The 22,741-nt window shown below is 34.9% G+C and overlaps 2 protein-coding genes across 2 annotated transcripts in view; one reads left to right on the top strand and one right to left on the bottom strand.

Annotated features, from left to right (window-relative positions):
- Positions 1–5,023, bottom strand: part of LOC137397080 (uncharacterized) — a 28,387-nt gene extending 23,364 nt beyond the window's left edge. The window contains exons 1-2 of the mRNA XM_068083365.1: positions 4,921–5,023; positions 1,117–1,300 (exon numbers count right to left, since the gene is read on the bottom strand). Of these exons, the coding sequence (XP_067939466.1) occupies positions 1,117–1,292 (176 nt within the window). The 5' untranslated portion in view covers positions 1,293–1,300; positions 4,921–5,023. The remainder of the gene's footprint in view (positions 1–1,116; positions 1,301–4,920) is intronic.
- A 6,738-nt stretch (positions 5,024–11,761) lies between these two features.
- LOC137397081 (caldesmon-like) lies at positions 11,762–21,654 on the top strand. The gene is made up of 3 exons (XM_068083367.1): positions 11,762–11,918; positions 12,105–12,883; positions 21,472–21,654. The coding sequence occupies exons 1-3, from the start codon at positions 11,762–11,764 to the stop codon at positions 21,652–21,654; spliced, it is 1,119 nt and encodes a 372-aa protein (XP_067939468.1).
- Positions 21,655–22,741: the final 1,087 nt, after the last annotated feature.

A 22,741-nucleotide genomic window follows, 5' to 3' on the forward strand; every position in this document is an offset into this window, starting at 1 on the left:
GCAACATGCCGGCACTATTTTATTGAAAATATTTACAATACTTCATTGTTTATAAAATAATATGAACGACGAAAAAAAATGTATGACTTCTAATTCTTTCCTTTGTCTACTTGCCGTCTGAAACTCCAAGTTTACCAAATTTAAGTGATATGTGATAATAGTCGTAAGCCACTTCCGCTTTTCAACAAGGAATATCAATCTTATGATAGCTTCAACTTTTTCTTTGAATATACTGTCAGTTCGGATAAATGTTTGAAGTCTATATTCCCTTGTCTCCTAACGTTATCTCATTCATTTACAAATGGAAAATAAGTTACTGCATAATTTATGAAATTTGAAAAAAACACGACAGACAGCTTTGATTACAGACCATCAATTTCAACTTGTGATCATTATATTGGAAATTTAGTGTTTTTTATTCTCTAACAAATTGAGTATCGGTTTTTCATCCAGAGCAACTAGTGACTATATCCCTAATAATAGGACATGGTCTACGTGACTAGGGTCATGTCACTGTATCTGATTGTTTACATTAGCCAGCATGAACCCTGCTCGTCTAGCCGGAAGTCATAATCATTGAACTGATAGGTTTACACAAGCGTTCTTAGCAGTGTGTTTACTTTACATCTTGCGGTTGTCAGTCAATGTCCAAAGTTCATGCATTTCTTTGCTGCGGACTGTAAACTCCTTTCATGATTTGACTTGACATACAGAATATATTTAATGAGCTAGTACGTCAAAATTTTCTAGTAATCATCATCCATTTCTGATTGCATACATGGGACTTTTTACAGAATACTGCACGAGGGAACACCTTATTGTTCTTACTTTTTAAAGATTGAAATTTGGTCACTTTTACTTTTATCTTTTACCAGTTTATCCCTATCATTATAACACTGTTTATGGAATAAAGTCACTTCATTATATTATATTGATTAAAATATCAGGCATGGAGCCTTTGCTAGCGTCTAGCAAAGCAAATTATGGAATAATATATCTTGAGACTCTATTTTAAGAGTATACTGACATACACAGTTGTTAACTAATTGTAATACACAAAATTTGCCGGCTTTTCAACATGATTGTACAGCTAAACTTTGTCACCTAGCAACATACCTGCAGTCTTCCCATGGACATATCAGGATGTTATTCTCATCATAGAAGCCAGTCAGACATTCAAAGCAATGTACATGATTGCAGGGAAGTTGACGAGGATTAGGCAGAGCTACTCCTTGTCTCAAACAAAAACCACATTCAATGGCAGGTGGCACAATTTCATCCATGTTAGCCATACTTAGAACTACAAATATAAATTCATGTTTTAAGTTCAAGACTAAGGTTACATTCACAAACACCTAATAAATACTCAAAACTGTGTGGGTTTATTTTTTTGCTCAAATCGCATGTTGCACCCATTAAGCCCGTTTAAGCAGCAAGCAAATACTGTTTCAACTAGAGGACTCTTATATATCAACTTTGTATCTCAATGTGATGACTGTCTTTAACAACATAATGAAATCAGCAGTTTACCCTAGAGGGTAGTACCCAAAGTTTTGTTAAATCCCAGACCAAATAAAATTTATATTTGCTGACAGAATCGAGAAGCGTTCCGACTAGCCTCATAGGAGAAAGCGTAACTATGAATCAATGCAGTGTTGATGATGGTTAATTTAAAGGCAATCATAGATTACAAATAACGGCAAATACATAATAAATATGCACAATGTGTCTGTTTATTTTATTGCTAAAACCACGTGTTGCCTCACATTAGGCCTATCAACTGCCTATCTATGCAGCTAAATAAATCGTGTGAGCCTGGACTGGCGGAAGTGTTCAGCAGATGATGTATTGGTGCAACCACAGTCCAAATTTTCCTAAAGTAGTACCCGCTGAATCACTGTTCAACTATCAGTTAAGATCGCTGCCTGACACTGCAACCAACTCACTGAGACATGCCAAGACACACTTGAATCCATTTAAGCCCGGATATATAGTCTATTTGAAGCCGGTCAAGTAAAAGTATACTACAATTTGCCGACTGGCAGAATCACAGCACTCTTATCAAACACTGCTGCTAAATTAGATGAAATACCACGACACATAACAGATCTACAGCTTTGTCACCGAATCTCACCAAGTAATCCAGCCAGTGATGCAGCAGTTTCTATAGACTACCATACCAATAACCACCCGACGACGACAAAGACATAGACATTGGAAACGAAAACAATGCTAATCAAGAAATAGTAGACCATAATGAGGCTCGTGTCAGTCACAGAGAACGCCACCCGCCACAATGGTTCGCGGATTTTTATGTAATTGACTGATGTGATTTAGAAATCAGGAGAAGGTGTAAATGGGAATTGTCTGAACATGTAGAAGTATTATTCATGTAAATAGGAGTTGTCTGAACATGTTTTGAAGTAGTATTCATTTAATATTGTTTGTGTTTTATGTAATTCTTTGCTGTATAAGTAATGCTTGCTAATATTGTACTGTATCATCAGCGTGGGTAATGCTTACAGCCACCTACTTTTGTCAGCTTCAACTATAGTTGCCCATTGACAGTGCTCGCAGCGAGTAGATGCCACAGGAATGTTTATGTAAACATTACAGTAGGCTTGATTGAGCAGTTGCGCGTTATGAGATGAGTCAGTTGAATTAGTGCAGGGCTGCTGTGTACATGTAATCTCTTGCTGTGAATAAAGTGCTTTGACTAATTATATTATCTGTGTGTGACCAGAAAATCATCAACTAGCCACAGGGATCTTGTATTTCGAGCTGTCACATTCTGATGGAAACTTAAGATATATATTTACAGAAAATGATGCAAAAATCTATTTACTCTCCAGCAAAGTTTTGCTAGGTTAACTACTCCCTAGTACTACCGAACGGACCTGACATATCAAATGAAACTGCTGCAGTCAGGCGTTGTGATTATGCTTTGGTTTAGCCTTAGTACCCATAACCTTTCGGACTCGGTTTTATTACAATAATAATAGATGTAAGCGTCTAGTCTCCACTGCACATTCCACAAAGATAACCTTTGTTAACAACCCGTTAGAAGAAAACTTTGTAAAGCTTGTAATAAATTTCCTGCTACAGTACTTTAAATTGTATAGTTTTTTTTAATCATGCCCAAGCAGCAGTTTCTCCGGCATACTATATCATCAGAAACAAACAACCATAATAACTAGTAAAATATCAGCTCTTGAGCGCTTGTATAACTTGTTTATACACCAAATTAAACAGTTTTCTTCTGGTAGGACATCATAATCATAAGATTAGTTATTCCTAGAAAAGGCTGAATAATGCCTAAAAATGTACTTGCACAAAATGTTAGGTTATTTTATCAAAAAGTATCAGTATTATTCTATCATTTGCCACAAATCATGTTATTTTGGGTGGTCTGCCCACTAAGATGTTTCAAGATTAAAATAGACTAAAATTTGTGGCATTAATACGCTCAGTAGAACAATAAGTGCCAATAATTACCCAAAATGATATAGACAGCCGTGAAGCTGATGTCTATTGCTCGAACTTACATCTGCTTTTTCATGGTTTATAACAACAAAAGTCGTGATAAATAATAAATTGTTGCATCGTAAATATAACAACAGTGAATAAAGATTGCAGAAACACAGCAATACATCAAAAACTAAACATAAAAATCCAGGGTGATTGAAATGCTGATAGAATCAAGCATGAAAGTTGTGCAGCTGGCATAAATGATACTATGTGAATAAATGGGATATCAGTAAATTTTGGAGTTGTCTAAACACTATGAAGAAAATGTTTTTTATGAAAAACTGTATAAAATTTAAACTAAATCATGATTATTATTCATCATCACAACTTCATATGAAAGAGAATAACCTCATACAGCAGTGACAAATGAATATTCAGTAAAAAGGACTTTAAAAAGTGACCCGCCAAGCAAAGAGCTGTCACCAACATTACAAGAGCCAGCCAGATTTTCAGTTTGTTGAAGCATTGCGGTAGTCAATATACTGCAAATAACCAATCAGCTATCAATGAGACAATTATTTACAGTATGTTATATTATGAAATTATTTATATAGCTTATAACATCATTTTATTCGAGATACATACTATATAGCAATAGGAAAACATATCATAATTTTACTTTACGAGAAAAGCTTCATAAAATCGCTGTGAAAATGATGGCATGTAATACAAATACTTTTGTTTTAATTATTTAATTAAAAATTGGATCTTAGGATTAGGATTACTGAAAAATAAATTCCACAATACTACCACAAATGGTTTCTGAGTTGTAGCTTGTTTTATACAAGTTGTTGCCAGATTTTAAATAAGGTTACCATGTAATTTGAGATTTTAATATCAGTGAGCAATTTCAGCTCATAGAAGTGATCCTCAAGTAGATATTCCACATTGGATGATGCAAAAACTGCAAGTGAAATCAAACTAACCAAGTAAAATCTGACTCGAGGACCACAAACTTTGTATCCCAATGTGATGACTGTTTTCAAGAACATAATGTAATCGGTAGTTCTGAGATAAAGGGTAGTACCCAAAGTTTGGTTAGATCCCAGCAAATATTAATTGACTTATTGCTGACAGAATCTAGGAGCGTTTCGGCTAATCTCATAGGAGAAAGCTAAACAATGAACCTATGCAGTGTTAATGATGTTTATTTTATAGGCAATCCTAGACTGTGCAGTGAAAAATAAAAATCCCTCAATGTCTAATATAACATGAAGGCCTACTATACCCAAAACTGATTAAGAATTGATGAGTGTTTGGCTATAATAGAGGTGATGGGTTCCTGCCTGCTATGCAAGTTATTTACCACAGAATGGCAACTACAAAGTTGTGCTGCAAAGAAGGCCAAACTGGTTCAGCAGCACGGAAAACAAACACAAAAATTACACCTACCTGAACTAATACGAGGGTAGATTACAATACGTTACTCAGAGTGCATCTATCTGTCACTCTATCACAATGGTCGTGAGCTGCTGTGTCTGCTCTTCTGTTTGTGTTTCTCTAATGTAAAGTAACAAGCAATTCTGCTTATGACAATCATATCTTGACATACGAGCTTAATGCATTCTGGAAATGAGCATGTACATCAATTTGATGGCATCTCAGGGCACTATTTCCTGTGTAAAATCTCTAATCAAAAATAACCTGATACCATGTTAAAAAAAAAACACCGAAACAATATGATTTTTGTGTAAAAGTGTGATTTAAGATGCTGAAATTCTGTACATGCGCCCAAAGTAACAATTACTCATTTAGCTGTTAAGATTTGCAATAATTAAATAAATTGCTCAAAAGTTGGCGCCTATATCGCGTTTCTCGCATGTTGGAGCACTCGTATGTTGAAGTATGATGGTACTCGTCAATATATACTGCCAAAGCCAAAAGGCTTTTTCGGGGGAGTTTCTTATACAATATGCAGCCTTTGACAAACTAAAGAGTAGCTCATTATTGTTTGTTTTCTTGAATTGCTCAAAAGATGTTTACTATGTTTAACTATTGGTTACATAGAAATATTTCACAGCAGTACAACATAACTATGTTATGATCATCTACTTAACTCATCAGTCTAACAATAGTAGTAGCTTTGTTAGATATTGTCTAGTAATAAAAAAGAGACATCGATGAAATGATACTACAAGAGTACAAGTAAGACTGTATAACTAATAATACCCTTAGCCTTAGGGTTGAGAACTTAGGTTTAGCATATCAAATTAGAGCAGCCTGATAGCCTTTAATACTGTGTAGCCTAATCAGCTCATGGCTCAAGGACAAAGTGAATAGCTGAGCTGGAAGATATACTGACCAATGTCCAGCCACTCAATTACGTTCAGTCTACATGTATATTAACATTGATAGTTTAGATTTCCATTAGTCACACTCAAATTGAGATTCATGATATACATCTATAGAAACTGATGCAAAAGTATATTTACCCACCAACAAAGTCTAGCTCGGCAGCTTCCTCCTAGTAGTACCGGAACGCAGGTAAGAAATGAAACTGCTCCAGTCAAGCGTTGCAATCATTCATCGCTTTAGCCTTAGATACCATAACACTTCGGACTCTGTTTGCTTAGAATAATAATAGCCGTAGAGGTTTAGTCTTCACGGCTATTTGCACAAAGATTACGCAAATAAGCTGCTGGAAGAAAACTTTGGTAGGCTTATAAAATAAATGTCATGCTACAGTACTAAACTATGTATTGTTCGGTACTAAAATATGTATTTTTTTGGTTATTTTGCCTAAACAGCCTATTCTTTTACAATAGATTGTGTCATCAGAGAAAAAAATGACAACTAACAAGAAATCAGCTTTTGATAGCTAGTATGACTAATTTAACAGTGAAATTAAACTGCTTTCCTCTGGTAAATGTCATGAGCATTTGTCCTGGCATGTCATGGCATTTGGCTACCTTAAGACCCTTTTTTGCTAAAAATGGACATAGAGAGCTGAAACTTCGCACATTGTTTAGAATATAGGTACTCAGTAATCACACAAAGAATCATAGTGTTTGTTGCAGCATTTTTTGAGATATGGCCATCAATAAAAAACTTTATAGCTCCACCCATTTAGATTTTGTGAATCAGCTGCTACACCAAAATGCTTGTTCTTGGTGTCAAATTGAAGCTCAGAATGTGCCTCTAAAAGTCATCAAAACAGACTTTTGATATCGATTACAAAACTAATTTTTGAGCAAAGAAAATGATACCGATCAATATGACAACGAACCGATGACCAACGGTGAGCTGTGACCGATGAATTACAGAATAACACTGTTATATATTCATATTGTAACACGTTCAGGAATAAAGAACCACAGGCTAAATAGACTACTAGAAGTTATAGCTACTGGAAGCTACGGCTTAGACGGCTATTAGGCTACGGCTTAGACGTCTAGGAGACACGTGACCCCCCATCGCTATATAGTGACTGGAGACCAAGCTGACGGCCTCTTGTGATCAGGAGTTCACGGTGAGTGCTTTATTGCTCCCCCAGCAATATAACATGGCGTCGTAGGCAGGATTGTTCGGGGAGAATTGTGATCGGTGATACGTTATTATATTGTGGTGTAGTGGTGAATAACTGGTGATATCGGCCATCGATAGTGGTGATACAGTGGTTAGTGATTTTCCATGGTGTATTTTCTGTGATAAGTGGGAGACACTATACAAGGTGAGTGGTGATTACATTGTTATAGAGGTTTCGAAGGGTGTTCGGAGGTAAGTTTAAGCTATTTTTGAATATGGCTAGAAATTTGAATTTTAATGACTTTCCGAAACTAGTAATTAATAGCGACGATGTTGGTGGATCATGGAAAAATTGGTTAAATGAGTTTGATCTAAGCGTTGAAATGATCACACTGAGATTAGGGGAAGAAAAAGTTACAATAGATGGCGAGGAAGAAACTGTTGATGTATTTAGAGGTAGAATGAAATTAGTATCTTTGTTGAATGCCGTGGGTAAGGCAGGTAGAGCAGCTTTGACATCTTTAGGTTTTGATCAAAAAAGTGCAACTTCTACATACGAGGGAGCCATGGAACTTTTGAAAACTGTTTATGAATCTGAAGAAACTGTTTATGTTAAAACAATGAAATTTGTAACTGCTAGTCAGGCTATAGGAGAAAATGAAAATGACTATTTATTACGAATTGAAGATTTAAGTAGAAAAATGACTTTTGGAACTGAACATGATGCTTTGAGACAAGAATTTGCTTTAGCTATTGCAGTTAATGGGTTGAGAGAATCTTCTCTTCGATCCCAGCTGATGCAACAAAATGACTTGAATTGGACTAAGTTTTCAGGTATCTTGAGAGCTAAAAAAATAGCTAGAGATTCAGAAAGAACTATGGAAACCGTCAAAGCAGGCAATTTTAATGTGAAATTGGAAGTAGATGCAGTAGAAAACAAATCAGAGGACAAAGATAGTCAGTTTAAATTTGACTCTGATTCAGATAATGAGAAAGAAATGAATAGAGTATCTTCTAGAGACAAATATAAATCTAGAGGGTATGGTAAGGATAGGAAGTCAAGTAAATACGATAAAGACTATAGCAAAGTTAGAAGCTCTAGAGACTATAGTAGTTCATCTAGGGATTATGTTAGAGAGAGACCACTTGAATGGCGTAGGAGAAGTAGAGACAGGTATTCCCCGAGGAGATATGATGATAGATCTAGCAAAAATTCTAGACGGTATCCATCCCCAGGGGCAGATAAATGCTATGGTTGTGGGGTGAGAGGACATGAAATCAGATTTTGTCCAGAGGTAAGATGCTTTTTTTGTGCTGCCAAAGGGCACACAATTAAGGACTGCAAGGTACGTAGGAGTCAAAGGAGAGATAGGTACAAAAGTAGTGGAAGTAGTGAAGGTAGAAGAAGTCCTACTCCCAGAGTAAGGTTTTCTGAGTCTAGTAATAGCAGCTGACTAGACGAGAAATTTGTCAGAAATTTATCTGTAAATGGTAAGGATATGGAATTTACTTTTGACACAGGAGCTGATGTGTCCACTATGACTGAAAAAGCTAGTAGAAAGCTTGGTTTGAATTTAAAAGAACCCGAGCAAATTTTGAATGGAGCTGATGGAAATAGATTGAATGTTTTAGGAGTAGCTGATGTAGCTATTAAAAGTACTTACAGAGCTATTGATACTTCTGTTTACATACTTAAAGGTTCTAGAAGAAATCTTTTAGGTATGCCCGAGATTAAGAAGTTGAATTTGTTAGCAGTTATTAATGCTTTGTGTGCTAATGAATTTGACCCTTTGAAGGAATTTCCTAAGACATTCGAGGGACTAGGAACAATGCCTGGTATTTTTAGTATTGACATAAATAGGAATGCTGAACCCGTTAGATTGTACGCGCCTAGGCCTATTGCAGCAGGCTTGCGTGAAAAAGCTAAAAAAGAAATTGATAAAATGTTGGAAAGTAAGGTTATATAACCTATAGAAAAAGCAACTGATTGGTGTTCTGGTCTTACCATTTCTCCAAAACAAGGTGGTAAGATTAGAATGTGTGTAGATTTGACCAATTTGAATAAATGTGTTAGAAGGGAAGTATATCCTTTACCTAGGATATCAGACATGTTGAGTAAACTGGCAAAAGGAGTTATGTTTTCCAAACTTGATGCTAACTCTGGATTTTGGCAAGTTAGACTTGATAAGAAATGCAAAGAATTGACAACTTTTGTAACCCCATGGGGTAGATTTTGCTTTAAGAGAATGCCTTTTGGGATATCTTCAGCCCCTGAATTTTTTCAGAGGGAAATGGAAAAGATATTGAAAGGCTTAGACGGAATTGAATGTTTGATGGACGACATTTTAGTTTACGGTAAAACTGTAACCGAACATTGGCAACGTTTACATAAAGTTTTAAATAGAATTGAGAAGTCTGGGATGACTTTGAGGAAAGAAAAATGTGAATTTGGATGTACCGAGGTGAAGTTTTTAGGACATTTGGTTAGCAGTGCTGGTATTAAACCAGACCCAGGTAAGATAAAAGCTATAGTTGAAATGAAGCCTCCGAGGAGCAAAAAGGAGGCCAGGAGATTTACCGGAATGGTTAATTATTTGATGAAGTTTAATAAAAGGTTAGCTGGTTTATGTACTGCGATTTATGGAGTAACGGGTAGTAAATCGGAATGGTATTGGGGTCCTAACCAACAAGAAGCTTTTGAAACTGTTAAGAAAGAAATTTCTAATAGTCCAGTATTATGTACTTTCGAGATAAATGCTAAACATAGAGTTTCTGCTGATGCTAGTAAAAATGCACTAGGCGCAGTTTTGCTGCAGTATAACGAGGAAGGTGCGTGGCAACCTGTAGAATACGCTTCTAGAAAAATGACTGAAACTGAAGGTAGATATGCCATGGTCGAAAAGGAAGCTTTAGCTACGACATGGGCATGTGAGAAGTTTGATTACTATTTAGTTGGCAGAAAATTTGAAATAGAGACGGACCATAAGCCTTTAATTGCGATTTTAGGTGAAAAGGATTTGTCTAAACTACCTGTAAGAGTACAACGTTTTAAGTTAAGACTAATGAGATATGATTATGATATTTTCCACACTCCTGGGAAAGATATGTTCATTGCTGATTTGCTTAGCCGTCCGAACAGTGGTGCTGTTTGTGATGAGGTAAGTAAAGCTGTTTGTAATAAGGTAGAAGCTTATGTTAACTCGATAGTTTCCTCTTCTGCATATGGGGATGTTAAAGAAGAGAAACTAAGAGAAGAGGTTAGTAAAGATTCAGATGCTCTCAAGTGTATAGAGTATTTATATTCTGGTTGGCCATCTGAAATGGATGGTTCTAGTAAAGAACTGATAGGTTTATATGGATCTAGAGAGAGATTAAGTATTTATAATAATATATTGTTACATGACTCTAGGCTGTATATTCCCAAGTCATTAAGACTGCAGTATTTGGAAATTTGTCATGAAGGTCATCAAGGCATAACGAAATGTCGCAGACGAGCTCAGCGTCATTTTTGGTGGCCTGGTTATAGTAAGGAGATTGCAGATTATATAAGTAGATGTAATGTTTGCATTATGCATGGTCAAGTTAAACACCAGCCCATGTATGAAGCAGAAATGCCTTCTAAACCATGGGAGGTGATAGGTTCGGATATACTTGTGTTTGATAACGAATATTATCTGATAGCTATAGACTATTATTCGAAGTGGATAGAATGTCTGCATATAGAATCTCAAACTGCAAGAGAGATAATTCGAGTACTCAAGTATCTGTTTTCTCGATTTGGTATACCCAACGTTATCAGGTCTGATAATGGAACTTGTTATGCTAGTAAAGAATTTAGAAACTTTGGAGAGAAAATGGGCTTTATTCTAACTACTAGTAGCCCCCGGTATCCTTGTTCTAATGGTTTAGCAGAAAGCGCCGTAAAAATTGTTAAAGGATTATGGGAGAAAAGCCGAGATAAAGATGTGGCTTTGTCTGCGTATAGGACTACACCTTTGGCTTCAGGATATACGCCAAGTGATCTGATTTTTGGTCGAGCTATTAGATCAAACTTGGGCTTCCCTTATGAAAGTGATGTAGACTATAAACTATTTGAAGAAAATGAAATTAGACGTAAAAAGAAAATTAAGAAACGGTGGGATAAAAAGTATAGAGTTTCAAAGTTAGACGAGTTAAAACCTGGCCAAATGGTTTATGTAAAAGCTCCTACTGATGTAGTTTCAAGAGGTATAGTTTTGAGAAAGGATAAATTCCCTGAAAGTTACTGGGTCAATGTAGGCATGAGTGAAATACGCAGAAATAGAAAACATTTGTTTTTGTTGAATTCTGATGACGAGAACACATCGTCTGACTCTTCTGAGGAAAATTGTCTTTCCTTGGATAGCTACTCCTCAAAAGAGGGCAACTCTGAAATAGTAAAAAATGCCAACGGTTTATCTGAAAGTCAGGAGAACATGATCCCTGATTTAGAGATCCTTGAACAAGGGGCGGAAACTCCTGGTGTGGCTGAGCACGTGGAGGAAACTCCTGGCATCAGTGAACACGAGGAGGAAACCTCTGTTGTTGAGAATAGACTCGTTCCAGGAAATAGTAATGATTTGCCTAGAAGAAATTCTAGAAGTAAATTTGTGCCTCTTAGTAGAGAACCTGTTGTCACTAGCTCAGGTCGAGTTAGTAAACCACCTAAGAAATATGGTATGGAATATTATAAATGACCTTGTTTATAGTTTCAGATTGATATCAGACCAATCTTACTTCTCTATCACTTATGAAGAGTGCTGGCGATTCGCCGGGAGGTGGTGGTGCCGAGAGCGGCGGTGCAGGTAGAAACAGGGGTGGAGGTGTGAAGGTGACGAGGGATTCAGAAGGTAACACAGTGTTTAGTAAGCAGAAGGGGAGTGAGTCTGGTAAGAACGAGAGCGAAGGTAAGAAAGAAGTGTACGGTAAGCCAGGTAACATTAAGTGTGTTGTCTGCAAAAGCTTTAGAGACCATTATGCTGCTCAGTGTCCTGGATTTATTTGTTATAATTGTAAAGGTCAAGGACATTTTGCGGTAGATTGCAAGAAGACATTGTGTAGATTTTGTGGGTAGTTAGACCATGGACTTGAAGGATGTACTCTTGGTGGGTCTTCCTATAGAGATATTGCAGCGGGTATTAAGCGTAGGGTAGAGGAGAGTAACAATAGGGGACCGGATTCTAAGTTGAAGAAGCCTAGTTCAAGTTTACCCTTTGTTGCTAAGATGGATAGTTTTGTAGAAGAGATGGAGTCGGAGTCTATTTCGACCGAGGCTGCCATCGAGCAGAGGAAAGCTATGCTCTTGCATAGGAGGAGACAAGTAGAGGAGCAGTACAAGCGCGCATTGTCTGCTACAGAAAAGGACGAGAGAGAGTTGGAGGAGGAGATTGAGAGTGAGAAGGAGTATAGAGAGGCTCTGTTGCACTTGGCTGCTGTAAAGCAAAAGAGGGCTCAGAGGAGGGGTGCAAGGAGCGCGAGTTCCGTAACGACTACTAGTAAGGAGAGTAAGGTTGAGGAATCCAAAGAGGAGATCCAACCTGAAACCTCCGTTGTGAGAGTAGTCCCTAGCAGAGATGCTAGTTGTGAGGAGAGTAAGGTTGAGGAACCCAAAGAGGAGGTCCAACCTGAAAGTTCCGAAAAGAGTGGCAATGACGACCAGCTTGCTGGTTCTGAGCCAAAAGTTCATAGTGGCAACGACGACCAGCTTGCTGGTTCTGAGCCAAAAGTTCAGAGTGGCAATGACGACCAGCTTGCTGGTTCTGAGCCAAAAGTTTCAGATAACCTGGAGGCAATGGAGGAGGAACATGAGAAGGCCGATTGGTATGGGGATACTGCCAGTATGGAGGAAGGTGATTTGCTAAATGGAGATGAGGTAGATTGAGATGGATTTGGGTGCGATTAAAACTGTTAAATTTGCGATAACTGATAACTGATGACTGAAGAAAGACGAGTAAGTAAATAGAATATTGGGTGAGTAGAGAGATATTTATCTCATCTTCGAAACGGTAACTATGATTTGAAGCTTTTGTGATTATCTAACCTGCTTGGCTTGATAACCCTGCTTCATTGAATTTAACGCTCCTCTTGAGAGATTGTGTTCTGCTAACAGTGGTTGCACTTGGGCAAATTTGAGTATATTGGAATTAGAGTTCGTATTTGGATTTTAGATTAAGCGGTGTAGTCTTGAAAAAAAAGGGCATGTTATATATTCATATTGTAACACGTTCAGGAATAAAGAACCACAGGCTAAATAGACTACTAGAAGTTATAGCTACTGGAAGCTACGGCTTAGACGGCTATTAGGCTACGGCTTAGACGTCTAGGAGACACGTGACCCCCCATCGCTATATAGTGACTGGAGACCAAGCTGACGGCCTCTTGTGATCAGGAGTTCACGGTGAGTGCTTTATTGCTCCCCCAGCAATATAACAATATACAGTGCACCCTCGAGATACGATGTTAATTCGTTCCAGGGTTGGCATCGTATGGTGAAAAATTCGTATATCGGGGTATAGAGACCATTGTAATTGAACAATGCAAACACCCCCTGGTGAAAATCGTCAATTTTTTTTATAAAAATGTGTACATATTGACAATTAGCAACAAAATAGTATGTTAACTTTAGTAATTATAGTTACCTACAGTAACTGTATTGTATTTAGTGTAATTTAATGGTTATGATCTGCAATAAAACGCAAAATTATAATGTGTGTACCAAATGCAGTACGTACGGTAAGGAGTTCTTGCCTTCAAAAGGTACGCATAACATAAACTTTGAATTCACTTCAAGCAAGTTTAGCTTGCTAAACCTACACTTAAAACTAAGTTTTAGTATGTATCAACTTTTTATCACGAAATTTTATCATTCAGCAGTTCCTATCTTCACTTTCACTATAAACTTTAGCCTATCTGTTTAAAACCTTTTGCAACCTAAATCAATAAGACCATCAATAAGGCCGAGCGATGCAGTTATAGAAAGCGGCCCCTCGTACACTTGACCATTTAATGGCTACCGAAAAGAAAAATAAAATTTTATTTTCTATACAGGACGTACATACCTTTGGAGTAACGTGGCTTTAGCTGGTACATGTAGCGGGTAAAGCAGAGATGAGGCAAAAGCGTATTAATGCTAATTATGCTGCTGTACACTTGAAAATAAATTTAAAACGTAATGAATTGGAATTTTTTACCAGGCTAAAAAAGTTGTCCATTCCTGTCCAATTCTTTTACCTTTTCTACGAAAAAATTGATGGTGCAATGCAGAAAATTGCTAGCTAGCGCTTGTAAAGGGTTCCAGAGAATGTGGTACAGTAGTTTGTCTTGTATGAAATGTGCACAAGAATCAATGTAACCATACATACAAAGTTTGTACGTATTTATACCCTAGGGGGGGACAGCGCTTTAGCAAGTTTCAGAAAGTAATGTGGATGCGTCAACTATCCTGAGTAGCTAGTTATATGAGTTACATACATACATACGATGAATTGTATTCACGTAGAAGATAACAAGCCCATATGCAAAGACATAGTTAAACAAGAGAATAAAACATAAAATCAAAAGGAAACAAATAAAATGAATAAAATATGAAAAACAAGCCACACAAGAGATAAATAATATATACTATACATGCATTGTTTTAATGTACCAGTCCACATCAGTAAATTAAACACTTGAAATATTTCTGCGAATATGGGGTATTTTGTAACTTCTACATCCTCGCCTTTACTAAATGGTTGCTCCTTTTGAATGCTGATCGCGTGCATGACCTAGCTCATTCAAATCTTCAGTCGGAAGCTCTTTCTTGTGCTTGCTTTAATGGAGTTCTTGTTTTAATAATAATTGCAAATGCTGATTGGTTGCGATCATATTCCTTGACAATGTTGATAATACGAGTCCTTTCTTATTTACGACATCCAACTTTGTTGCCATAGAAATCAATTTTCCTTCGTTTTGTAATGTTTCTATCGGTCTCAGATTCCATAGATAACGAATTAAATGTAGATACTTGTAGTTATATACGTATGCTGACATAAAAGTTTATAGTAAAAGCTATAATAACGCTACAAATGAATATTTGCTCTCGCTTGTGCATTTTACACGAAAATTTCCACGCGGATATGAGAGAAGTCGATCAACGTGTCTCTTCTAAACGTTCTAAGAATGTTTTCGGCAAACTATATTTCGGTGTCTTTTTATTTCGACGTGTGTTATGAGCACACCGACGGCCAAATTTTAACTCGGGCGAAACTTTTCTCAAATTCGTATGGTGAAATAAAATTCGTATAGCGAGGTGAAGATATCACAATGTTTGACTTCGTAAGGTAAAAAAATCGTATATCAGGGTAATCGTATCTCGAGGGTGCACTGTACTAGTAGTCGTTACGGAACTCGCGCTCCTTGCACCCCTCCTCTGAGCCCTCTTTTGCTTTACAGCAGCCAAGTGCAACAGAGCCTCTCTATACTCCTTCTCACTCTCAATGAAGGGTAATGGTTTTAGCCAAAATCTGTTTCTACGAATTTTTTCTACACAAAATTCTGAATATACAAGCAAAATTTCATGACAATATATCAATTCTTCTTTTAATATTCTTGTGTAGCACCTGGAATCCCAGAAAAAGCCATTCTGAGAAAAACGACTTTGCAAGTCGGTCATCCAATCTAAAACTGCTAAACAGCTGCTACATGTACACCAAAATGCTTGTTCCTGGGCTCAAATTGAAGCTCAGAATGTGTTTCTAAAAGTCATCAAAACAGAATTTTGATATCGATTACAAAACTATTTTTTGAGCAAAAAAATTTATACAGATCGATATGACATAACTGCGACAGATGATTTACAGAATATCAAAAAAGGTACTGATTTCAGGCATGCAAGCGAAGTTTCTCAACTCTTTCTAGAGAATGTTTACAACCAACTGCAAAAAAAAGTCAACCTTACCAATCCTATCTTCATCTGCCTATCTAACTGTTGACTTACTTCAGCAGTGCGTCAATTCGTTACTCAACCTTTTCAAGAGTATGAATCTGAGCCACTGCGAAAGAAAGTAAACCTTACCGATTCCCTCTTCAACTTCTGCTCTTTATGCCGCTGTCTCTGTTGCTCAGTAGTTCTGCGACGTGTGAAATCATCCTCAAGTTGCTTGTATTTTAAAGATAGTAGTTCCATCTACAAAATACTTAAGGGTTTACTTGCAACAAAATTCACATTACAGTTATTTGGTATCAAAAGATTCACCATGTCTTACTCTGTTGGGTTGTATGTGCCAAATATGTGGAAATGTGATTACAAGCTCTTAAAAGCTCAAAATGAAAAGCGGTCGTAGATTAGAATCTCTTTATTTCGATGACAAAGCCACGATATTTGGTCATCGTCTTGTCACGTATGTTCTCACGTGAATTGAAAGGCCAATACAAAGCTCAATATAAAACTTATCGTATTACTAGTTTATGACAAACAGCTCGGGTTTCGCTGAAGACCCCGTATTAAATACAGATGCTCACTACTTTACAGTTTTGCTTCGGCATTTTTCAATCGTCAAGTCGTTCTCTGATGATGTGACCCAATACCTCACAAATATTTTTTGCAGCTCTTTTCGATTATCACAGGTGACCAACAGGCTCGTTATGATTATCAGACAATTTTATGTACTCCTTCGAGCTAAGGTTAAAAAGTTTAACGGTTTTTCGCGGTAAGTTATAAAATATCAGTGCTAAAAGTGACAGCATCAGAATGACGATAAAACAGACGCGTGAGAACAAGAGACATAATTTTATTGAATGAGTGAAGTATATTTGTGAAAATATTTCGATGAATAATGTTGCATAAAATTGTAAACAGAAACCATCTCTCACAACTACATCACCTTTGAGTCCTTTTGGAAAGGGAATCCAAACTACGGAGTTCTCGTGTGGCTGCGAGTTTCTGTTCATTTTTGAGCTTTTAAGAGCTTTTAATCACCTTTCCACATATTTTGCAGCTACAACACAAGAGTAAGACATAGATAAGCTTTTCATATCGAAAACTGGTAATGTGAATTTTGTAGCAAGTCAACCTTTAATGTAGTTATTACTAACGCTCCCAACTTACGAACGAGTTACGTTTCGAACGATCGTTCGTAAAGTGAATTCATTCGTAAGTTGCGTAAGTGCTATATTTTGTATTATAATTTATTTTTAAGGCCTATATAAGTATATTGAAAGTTTATATAAGTATGTTTAAGGCTTGTATAAGTAACCTGTATTGGTTTGTACTGAAAAAATATTTAATCAAATGGAGGGAGTACTGTGATGTACGCCGGGCCCTAAAACTGCATTTCTTACTTATTGCATGTGTTGTCCTTTTTATCATATCATTGTTTTAATCATTATTGTCTAATTTTTCTGTATGTGCTGTCCTCTTATTATATTGTTGTTTCGCTTGTAATGCTATTGTTATATCTGATATCCTGTCATAACACTATCACTTATCGTAACTTATATTGTTGTCATACCAACACCCTAGCGGTCCTATTTATTCACCTGGTTAGTCGGCGTTCTTACCGTTTGCCGTTAGCATGAATGGTTGTTATTTATATATATATATTTATATATATATATTTCTCAAAGTCCGTGTGTCGTGTGTTCGTTCATCAGAAATCCGGCTATAGATCTTAAAATCTTGATTTTATGCCATCTGATGGATTCGAACTCACAACGGTTTTTTCAGGCTATTCGGTATACCATTTCCGTATGCTTTACCACTGAGCTATATAACGCCTTAGTAAACCTGTGTGTTTTTATATACATTCTCATATAACAGATACGCTATGCGCGTGCAAACTATAAATTAGCCATTCTAAAAAAGCTATTTAAACATTGCCATTAAAACTGCATTTTAACTCACGACAAATTTAACGGATACACACAAGCTATTTATTTTAGCCTTGCGTCCACGAATTAGGATGCTACTATTCAGAAATATTCTGGGATCTAAGTATATGCAACACGATGCTTCTTCGTCTTTTTTTAAAAGTCTTTTTGGTAAATTATCTCGAACTATAATTTTGATGATTTTTGTACAGATAATATATGTTACCAAACTGGGTATATACGTTTCGTCGACATTTCGTACCTTACATACCTGCTATTTATTTTACATCTACATTTAGTTAGTAATTTATTTCCGCTGCTTAGGAGACTTATGTTTTTTGACTTCTCATTTGGTACCTTGCGTTCTACAATCATTAAATACGAAATAAATTATTGTTTGTTTAAAAAATATTTTATTTTATTTCTTTTAGTTTAAATTAAAACATCTTTGTTTGGATGAATATTTTCCAGTTTGTGATTAAACCTTTATTTTAATAGCGATATAGTAAATTACCAAGCGCAATTTTCTTTTCTCAACAGACGGATAATACGAAGTTCGCAAACGCACACAAAAATCACAAAAGTTCCTATCAGTGCTCGCTTTGTGTACTAACTTACACATGTTTTCTTCTAAACCTAACCATTTAGTAATTCGTAATTTATTTTACATTTTACAACAAACGTTTGTAAGGTTATTTATTAGATTATCTGTAAGATTTATCGTGTAACGTTACAAGTATTAGTTATTCCTCGCTATCTTATATTTACACACATTTACATCCTTTGAGAAATATATATCTAGATTTACATTCTCCTATTACATTCTTAAACCTCTTATAACTTTTGAAATTTCTAATATTAGTTTTTTAAAGTTTGTTTCATTATTGTTATTATTTAAACCTTGTATTTTTTAAACATATATATTGAGTATCGTGTTTGAAGTTTTAACATTATTCATTTTCAAACACCGCTATTATTACTTAGTCAGTTTCCAATCTTTATTCTTAATACTAGTGATTCGTAATTAATTTTACATTTTACAAGAAACATTTGTAAGATTATCTGTTAGATTATCTGTTAGATTATCTGTAAGATGTATCCTTTACATGTTTTGAGGAATATATATCTAGATTTACATTCCCCTATTACATTCTTAAACTTCTTATAACTTTTGAAGTTTCTAATATTATTTTTTAAAGTTTGTTTCATTATTGTTATTATTTCACCTTGCATTTTTTTAAACGTAGGCCTATATATTGAGTATCGTGTTTGAAGTTTTAACATTATTCATTTTCAAACACCGCTATTATTACTTAGTCAGTTTCCAATATTTATTATTAATATTAGTAATTCATAAATAATTTTACATTTTACAACAAACATTTGTAATATTATTTGTTAGATTATCTGTTAGATTATCTGTAAGATGTATCCTTTACATATTTTGAGGAATATATATCTAGATTTACATTCTCCCATTACATTCTTAAACCTCTTATAACTTTTGAAGTTTCTAATATTAGTTTTTTAAAGTTTGTTTCATTATTGTTATTATTTCACCTTGCATTTTTTTAAACGTAGGCCTATATATTGAGTATCGTGTTTGAAGTTTTAACATTATTCAGTTTCAAACAGTGCTATTATTACTTAGTCAGTTTCCAATCTTTATTATTAATATTAGTAATTCATAAATAATTTTACATTTTACAAGAAACATTTGTAAGATTATCTGTTAGATTATCTGTTAGATTATCTGTAAGATGTATCCTTTACATGTTTTGAGGAATATATATCTAGATTTACATTCCCCTATTACATTCTTAAACTTCTTATAACTTTTGAAGTTTCTAATATTATTTCTTAAAGTTTGTTTCATTATTGTTATTATTTCACTTTGTATTTTTTAAACGTATATATTGAGTAAAGTGTTTGAAGTTTTAACATTATTCATTTTCAGACACCGCTATTGTTACTTAGTCAGTTTCCAATATTTATTATTAATATTAGTAATTCGTAATTAATTTTACATTTTACAAGAAACATTTGTATGATTATCTGTTAGATTATCTGTTAGATTATCTGTTAGATTATCTTTAAGGTTTATCATTCACATTTGTTGAGGAATATATATCTAGATTTACCTTCTCCTGTTACATTCTTAAATTTCTTATAACTTTTGAAGTTTATAATATTAGTTTTTAAAGTTTGTTTCATTATTGTTATTATTACACCTTGTATTTTTTAAACATATACATTAAGTATCGTGTTTGAAGTTTTAACATTATTCATTTTCAAACACTGCTATTATTACTTAGTCAGTTTCCAATCTTTATTTTTAATATTAGTGATTCGTAATTAATTTTACATTTTACAAGAAACATTTGTAAGATTATCTGTTAGATTATCTGTTAGATTATCTGTAAGATGTATCCTTTACATGTTTTGAGGAATATATATCTAGATTTACATTCCCCTATTACATTCTTAAACTTCTTATAACTTTTGAAGTTTCTAATATTATTTCTTAAAGTTTGTTTCATTATTGTTATTATTTCACTTTGTATTTTTTTAAACGTATATATTGAGTAAAGTGTTTGAAGTTTTAACATTATTCATTTTCAGACACCGCTATTGTTACTTAGTCAGTTTCCAATATTTATTATTAATATTAGTAATTCGTAATTAATTTTACATTTTACAAGAAACATTTGTATGATTATCTGTTAGATTATCTGTTAGATTATCTGTTAGATTATCTTTAAGGTTTATCATTCACATTTGTTGAGGAATATATATCTAGATTTACCTTCTCCTGTTACATTCTTAAATTTCTTATAACTTTTGAAGTTTATAATATTAGTTTTTAAAGATTGTTTCATTATTGTTATTATTTCACCTTGCATTTTTAAACGTTTATATTGAGTATCGTGTTTCAAGTTTTAACATTATTCATTTTCAAATACCGCTGTTATCACTTAGCCAGTTTCCAATCTTTATTATTAATATTAGTGATTCGTAATTAATTTTACATTTTACAAGAAACATTTGTAAGATTATATGTTAGATTATCTGTTAGATTATCTGTAAGATTTATCATTCACATATTTTGAAGAATATATTTATAGATTTACATTCGCCTATTACATTCTTAAACTTCTTACAACTTTTGAAGTTAATAATAATAGTTTTTAAAGTTTGTTTCAATATTGTTATTATTTCACCTTGCATTTTTTTAAACTTATATTGAGTATCGTGTTTGAAGTTTTAACATTATTCATTTTCAAACATTGCTATTATTACTTAGTCAGTTTCAAATCTTTATTATTAACATTAGTAATTCGTAATAATTTTTACAACAAACACTCGTAAGATTACTGTAAGATTATCTGTTAGATTATCTCTAAGATTTACTGTAAAATTTATCAAGTAACATTATAAGTATCAGTTATTCCTCACTATTTTATATTTACACACGCGTTTGTATATCTAGATATATATTTTGAGAAATTTATATCTAGATTCACATTCTCCTATTACATTTTTTACGTTTTTTTAATAATCTGTTCATTACATGTTTTCTCAAAAGTTACAAATTGTCTAATGCCTCCAAAGAAAAGAACCTGCAGCGAGTCATCCCAGGAAGGAGAAAAAAGACTTAGAAAAGACAGACTGAGGAAAGCGGCTGCTAAAGCCTTGGAAACTGAGCAGCAAATAAATGAACGCTTAGCAAAGGCTAGAGAAAAGAGAGCATCACAAGCTGAAGAACAACGCGCAATAATACAAGCGTATGATTGAGACCGAATTGCAACTGTAAGATCTTTGGAGACCGACGAACAACATGCAAAAAAACAAGCGTGTGATCGAGAGAAGATTGAAACTGTAAGATCGTTGGAGACTGACGAACAACATGCAAAAAGACAAGCGTGTGATCGAGATAGGATTGCAACTGTAAGATCTTTGGAGATCAACGAACAACATGCAAAAAGACAAGCGTGTGATCGAGAAGGGATTTCAAATGTAAGATCATTGGAGACTGACAAACAATGTGCACAAAGACAAGCGTGTAATCAAGGGAGGATTGAAACTGTAAGATCTTTGGAGACTGAAAAACAACGTGCACAAACACAAGCATGTGATCGAGAGAGAATTGCAGCTGTAAGATCTTTGGAGACTGACAAACAACGTGCACAAAGCCAAAGTGTGTAATCGAGGGCGGATTGAAACTGTAAGATCCTTAGAGACTGACGAACAACAGGCTCAAAGACAAGCGTGTGATCGAGAGAGGATTGCTGCAAGAAGATGCACATCTTGGAGAGAAAAGTTTAATGCAACATTTTTGTACGACTGCTCTTCTAATTATGAGAGTGATTCTTTTTGTTTAATATGAAATATGAATAAAATTTGTCACCATTGTCAAGCACTAAAGTGGAAGGATGAAGCTCCAGGCATGTGTTGCGCTAATGAAAAAAGTCAAAATACCAGTCATTACTGCACCCCCTGAACCATTGCAAAGTTTAATGATTGGAGATAATGCATATTCTCGCCACTTTCTATCTAACATTTGCAAATATAACAATTGTTTTCAGATGACATATTTTGGAGCTTCAAGAGAAATTCACGAGCAAGGTTTAATGCCCACTTTCAAATTGCAAGGCCAGATTTATCATTTGTACGGATCGCTTTTGCCAACTGAAAACGAAAACAACAAGTTTTTGCAAATTTTCTTCATGGGCCATTCTGATGACGAAGTAAATCAAAGATGTGAAAATGTCTCAAGTGTCAGGCGTAGCATCGTCCATGATTTGCAAGACTTTTTTCACCGCTACAACAACTACGTTCAGGAATTTAAAAAATCCATGGAAAATCTAACAGATGACAGTTT

The sequence above is a fragment of the Watersipora subatra genome, chromosome 5 (assembly GCF_963576615.1).
Source record: "Watersipora subatra chromosome 5, tzWatSuba1.1, whole genome shotgun sequence".
Classification (NCBI taxonomy): Eukaryota; Metazoa; Bryozoa; class Gymnolaemata; order Cheilostomatida; family Watersiporidae; genus Watersipora; species Watersipora subatra.

Bases quoted from the DNA above. Each gene is read 5' to 3' on its own strand.
- LOC137397081 (XM_068083367.1), top strand. From the start codon at position 11,762: ATGAAGAGTGCTGGCGATTCGCCGGGAGGTGGTGGTGCCGAGAGCGGC. The intron at 11,919-12,104 runs GTAAGAAAGAAG...ATGGACTTGAAG, and splicing joins TGGTAAGAACGAGAGCGAAG to GATGTACTCTTGGTGGGTCT. The intron at 12,884-21,471 runs GTAGATTGAGAT...ATGCCTCCAAAG, and splicing joins ATTTGCTAAATGGAGATGAG to AAAAGAACCTGCAGCGAGTC.